Source organism: Oratosquilla oratoria, chromosome 18, assembly GCF_046742065.1.
Source record: "Oratosquilla oratoria isolate Oo_2021 chromosome 18, ASM4674206v1, whole genome shotgun sequence".
Lineage (NCBI taxonomy): Eukaryota > Metazoa > Arthropoda > Malacostraca > Stomatopoda > Squillidae > Oratosquilla > Oratosquilla oratoria.
The window spans coordinates 45,206,696-45,212,106 of record NC_134794.1 but is presented as its reverse complement, the minus strand read 5'-3'; the positions used below and the strand labels follow the sequence as shown (position 1 = coordinate 45,212,106).

The 5,411-nt window shown below is 36.8% G+C and overlaps 1 protein-coding gene across 1 annotated transcript in view; it reads left to right on the top strand.

Moving 5' to 3' along the window:
* The first annotated feature begins 796 nt into the window (after nucleotides 1–796).
* LOC143035191 (uncharacterized) overlaps nucleotides 797–5,411 on the top strand; it is a 14,542-nt gene continuing 9,927 nt past the window's right edge. Inside the window, exon 1 of the mRNA XM_076201877.1 lies at nucleotides 797–1,916. Coding sequence (XP_076057992.1) covers nucleotides 1,029–1,916 — 888 coding nt within the window. The 5' untranslated portion in view covers nucleotides 797–1,028. The remainder of the gene's footprint in view (nucleotides 1,917–5,411) is intronic.

Below are 5,411 nucleotides of genomic sequence, written 5' to 3'. Positions count from 1 at the left end.
TAAAGTTGACATTAAATCGGAGATGCGCAGATGCAGCAGAGTATGAGGGAGAACTAGGAGGGATTCGTATGCGACAACGAAGGGAAGTCAAGACATAATTGAAGAAGTACTATATAACTTGTTGGGAATATGTCAGATAGTTAGATCCTACATTGTAATTACTTTTGGACTCTATATCGATGAATGAACAAATGTGGAAAAGTCTGTAGTTGGGCAAATATGACAACTTGCACACCCGAAGTCGTGAACTTTCTCAACTTTTCGGACTCTCTAAGGAGTACGTGTATTGATGAAAAAGAATGTAAGTGTGTGTAGTGCGTGCGTGTGTAGTATGCACATGCGTATTTCACACATGCGTACGAGTGTGTAAAATACTAACAGAGTTGCTGATGCATGATTTCGTATATCGTTTTATTTATTTCCCCGTCAACCACAGTGTTATTTCACAATGTGCACGGTCTCTATTAACCACCCCCAATTTTTCATGTTACCGGAAGTCCTACGCTTTGGGTTTTCCATAACAAGCTTAGAGAAATCGTGAGTAGCTCACATTTTCGTTCACTCGTGCCCACAGTACATTTGATAGGGACAAGAATAATGTAAATGGAAATGGATTAAAATTACTCATATCAATAGCACGTATTATACACCTTCAGGCACTACAAAATACCCACATACAGGCTAAAATGCAAGTCTCCTTTATCATTCATACACTGTACAATTCTTGTCTGACCAATCAGAGAGGAGCTTGAGAAGCCCAACCAATCAGAATCCCTGACGTCCGTAGGTGTACGTTCTCGAGCCCCGACAACTGGCGATGTTGACTGCTGCTGAACTGAAAGAGGCAGGAGACAAAGGATATATCAGTGCTCCGTTTCCGTTGTGCTTGGAAGATTATATATTAGTGAACATTTTAATTGATAAAGTGCTTAGTGTGGAACGATTTAATTTTCAAGTCACTGCAGCCAGCAGGAATTGTAGTGAAATATAGAATTAACGTAGGAGCTAGCCTACAGTACAGCCTAACAATGGCTCCGATTGAAAACAGCACAGAAATGGACAACGACAGCGCAAAAAATATTTGTTACACTGGTGCTGATGAAGGTTTTGAGTCTCCATCAGTTCAAGGACCCACTGCAAGAAAGGAGGAAAGTGAGAAGGTGCTAGAAATATGTGATTCTAGTAGAAATTCAAGGGATACTAACAACCTGTCTGATACATCTCGGTCCAATGATGGCCAAAGTCTGCAAACGAGTCTCGAGTCTTCGTCAGTTCAGAGGCCCACTGCAAGAGGAAAGGAAAGTGAGAAGACACTAGAAGCAGTTAATTCTAATAGAAGTTCAAAGGATAACGATAACCAGTCTGATTCTTCTCAGTCCGATGATGGCTGTAGTGTATCAACGAGTCACACAGACTTGAAATCTAAACCAAAAGTTAATAGTGAGAAAACTGAATCTAAAAGCACTCCGGTTAGTACGGTGGATTGTAAAAGCCCCTCGGTTAGAAACTTTGATCCAGTGAACAAGAAAGCAGAAACTGTAGCAGAATTTGTTGTACTAACTCTTGTAGGGCGAAAAGATGGCAGGAGCAATGACAAAGTGGAACAGACAATGCTTAGGTGTGTCCAGCGTATGATGCAGAAACATGAAATTTTGTTGAGAGGAATGATGAGGAGACTGCAAATTACAAGAGAAACTGGATACATGACCTTTGTTTCAGTAGCTAATGAAATTTTTGAGGGTCAGAAGGCAGTTGTTAATTGGGGGCGTGTTATAGCCCTATATGCCTTTGGTGGACAGTTAGCATTATATTGTAAGGACAAAAGTATGGAAGATTATGTGCAGCAAATAGTAACATTTACTGGAAGATACGCTGCAGAAGTAGTAACGCCGTTTGTGGTCAAAGCTGGAGGATGGGTAAGGCTGAATTATATCTATAGTATTCTAATTGTCAATATACTAATTTTGTTCCCTCTTTACTAACCTTAACCTTATATTTTGCTTTCATGCATGTAAAGATGTTAGTTTTTGTATAGTCTTTACATTTTACATTATTGTGTTAACTGGTTTACAAGCCGAGATATTTTTTCCAAAGTGCACACCTATGCAATATTGCATTAAAAAATTAAATATTAATTTCATAAATTATAATCCATCAATGTAATATACATTTTTCTTGGTGGAAATTGATAAAAATGCATTTTTTTAGAAGTCCACACTTACACAAGATATCATTTGAAAATGTAATGTTAAATTTGTATGTTATAATACATCATAATATACATTCTTCTTACTGGAAATCGGTAACAGAAAACATTGCTAAAAGCAGTACATAAATGAATGGAGTCACAGCAACTCTTGAAACACCATCTTTGTGTTGATAGATTTGGAGGTCAAAGTACTATGATGGCGTCTAGAATTGGTACTGCATTACTAAATGCAGTTTAGGTTAGAATAGGCAAATTTATCATTCTTTAATTTCTTTGACCTCCACATCTACCAAAACAAAGATAGTGTCTCAAGCAGTTGCAGGAGCTACATTTGAGTAGTGCTTTTTGCAACTTTTTCTGTTATTGATTTCCACCAAGAAAAATATATATTACATTCATGTATTATAATTTACAAAATTAATATTTAATTTTCTATTAATATATCATGTAGGGGTGCATTCTAAAAAATTTGCCACAAAAAAAATTACTGAAAGCAAATACATTACTGAATGAAGCTATGATCATAGGATCAAGACACCATGTACACCATGATCAAGACACCATGTCCAGTACTGCTAAAAACAAATACACTACTGAATGAAGCTGTGATCATAGGATCTGGAATATGCCCTCAGTACTTTTGTCAATACCTCGCACAGTACATGGTTGCTATGGAGCGGAGATTAATAAATTTTTTAAAGCTATGCAACTCCCAAACACCCCACAGTCATCCTATTAGATACCAAAACCAGCTATCAACATCCCTGACGATAAAGACCCTGACGACCTATAGAATTATAGGTATTGTATTACTAAATGCAGTTTAGGTTAGAATAGACAAATTTATCATACTTTAATTTCTTCGACCACTACATCTATCAAAACAAAGATGGCATCTCAAGCAGCCACAGTGGCTCAATAAGTGTATCACTTTTAGCAACCTTTTGTGTTATTGATATCTGCCAAGAAAAATGTATAATGTGGATGTATTATGATTTACAAATTTAATATTTAATTTTCTAATGCTATATCGCATAGGTGTGCACTTCCGAAAAATTACCCAAATGTTTTTTTGTTTTTGTTTTTTTCCTCTTCATTATTTTTATTTATTTATTTGCTTTTAGGAATGTCCCCTTTGTGGCTACAGAAAGTAGGATGTCTAATCCTATCCTCCATCCTGTTTTAATTTCTACTTACGACTCGCATGAGAACACTCAGCAGAATTCTCCCTCCCCCCCGACAGGGTTCAGCGAAAATGGAAACGTATATTCAGAGAAGTGGTATAGGACAGTATTAAGAGTGGAGGGACCGCATAACAGGAATAGTTGCAATATAATAAAGTAGCATAATTTCTATATGAATAGAGATTTCCTCCAACACTGACAAAATTATGTGTGGCTCTGGTCCATAGGGACACCACATGTAGACCCTAAAGTATCAACAACATGTTACTGAGCAAATTTTAACATCTCGGTAACATGCAGCCAATACCCCAGACAGGGTGGAAAGGGTGGTGGAGGGGAGTGAAATGGGTAGGAATAGGTACATGCCTCTGATTTGGCTACCTCCCTTATAAGGGGGAAAAAGTTCTTGGTAAATAGGTATAGATAGATTATGGTTTTGTACATTTGAGAGAATTTTTGTGAAATTTATTGTTAATACAAAATATAATAGCTCCAGTGTTTATGGCAAAATATAGGAGAGATTTGATATGGAGGATGAAGGTTATTTGTAGTGTTTCAGATGGTATTAAATATCACCTATTTTGATTTGTATCTTTAAAAGATCTATTTCGGATCACACGAAAAAAAAATGTTATCCAGACATTGACGAGGTGACAATTCTTCAGGTGGACTATCCTGGATTGACAATTCTTCAGATGGGCTATCTTGGGGTGGTGATTTTTCAGTTGTACAAGTTGATGACAATGAGTAGCCTCTAAAAGTTTCATAACTAATTTAGCCTATCCAGATCGAATAGTCACAGGCCATTAGGTCTCTTCTAGGACTTGAGTGCAATGAGTTGCTCAATGACTTTAGGAGTATTGGAATTGAACATGTTTTACACTAAAGAGTTTGGGGGAAAAAAAGGGGGGGAGTTGCCTCAGTTTACTGTATTGGGACCTGTCTTTTTTTAATACTCCATGGAATTGTTGACCCTACTTAAAAGGCACAGTATAGGATTTAAATTGCAGATAATGCATAACTTTATTTCTCTCTGGGAGATATAAATTACACTGAGCAAAGTAGGCTGCATATTGGAGGAAGTTGTCACATGGATGAAACTAAACTGTGTTAAACAAGGAAAAATCTGAATGCCAATTGGTAGGCAAGAAATGGTTTACAAAGACTTGATATTTAATATTATTAGGTTCAGTATGGAAGTAACTAATGCAGTATGAGATCTTGGAATAATCCTTGATGAAAATTTGTCCTAATGAAATGAACCAGATAGTAAGAACAACCAGCATCTGAGTAATTTTGCTTTTATCAGGAAATATTTAGATGAATCAAGAATTAGAATGCTGATTTATAATCATGTAACCAAACTAGATTATTGTAATTATATGTATTATGGTTTACCAAATTATTTACTGAAAATTTTGCAAAACATTATGAAGAGAGCTGCAAGATTAATCAAAGGGCTGCCTATGATTAATCTGGATGCCAGTTAAAGCATGCATTGTATACAAGATTGTGATAATGATGAGGATATGGTGTAATGTTACAACCCCCTCCCTGTCGGGAGGCTAGGACAGTGCTCCTGACAAAGGACTGTGTAGCGTGAAATCTAATGAACCATGCCCTTGGTTCAACTTTCACTGGTGGCAGGGTTCGAACTGCCATTCCCTTGACCCTCACTGCAAGCTTGACATGTCAAACACTGAAACATGGTAAACCAAAATACAGTAGGAAATCACTAAGAGGATTTTCTCCAGATACACCTATGATGATGAGCCATGGTGTAACCTAGTTATAGGTTTTAGTGCCTTGGGAAAGTGTTCCTAGATTTTGCAATAAACTGTCTGATGACATTAAAATTAGTCCAAGTTAAAGAAAAGAGGACTCGCCTATTTACAGACTTTTGATTTGACTGAGATGAGAATAAGGTCATTGTTTATGCGCTGAAATCTTTTCTTGAAGCTCTGTGAGCCATAGAATGGGGCAGAGCTGTGAATACATACACAAATATCTACATAGTA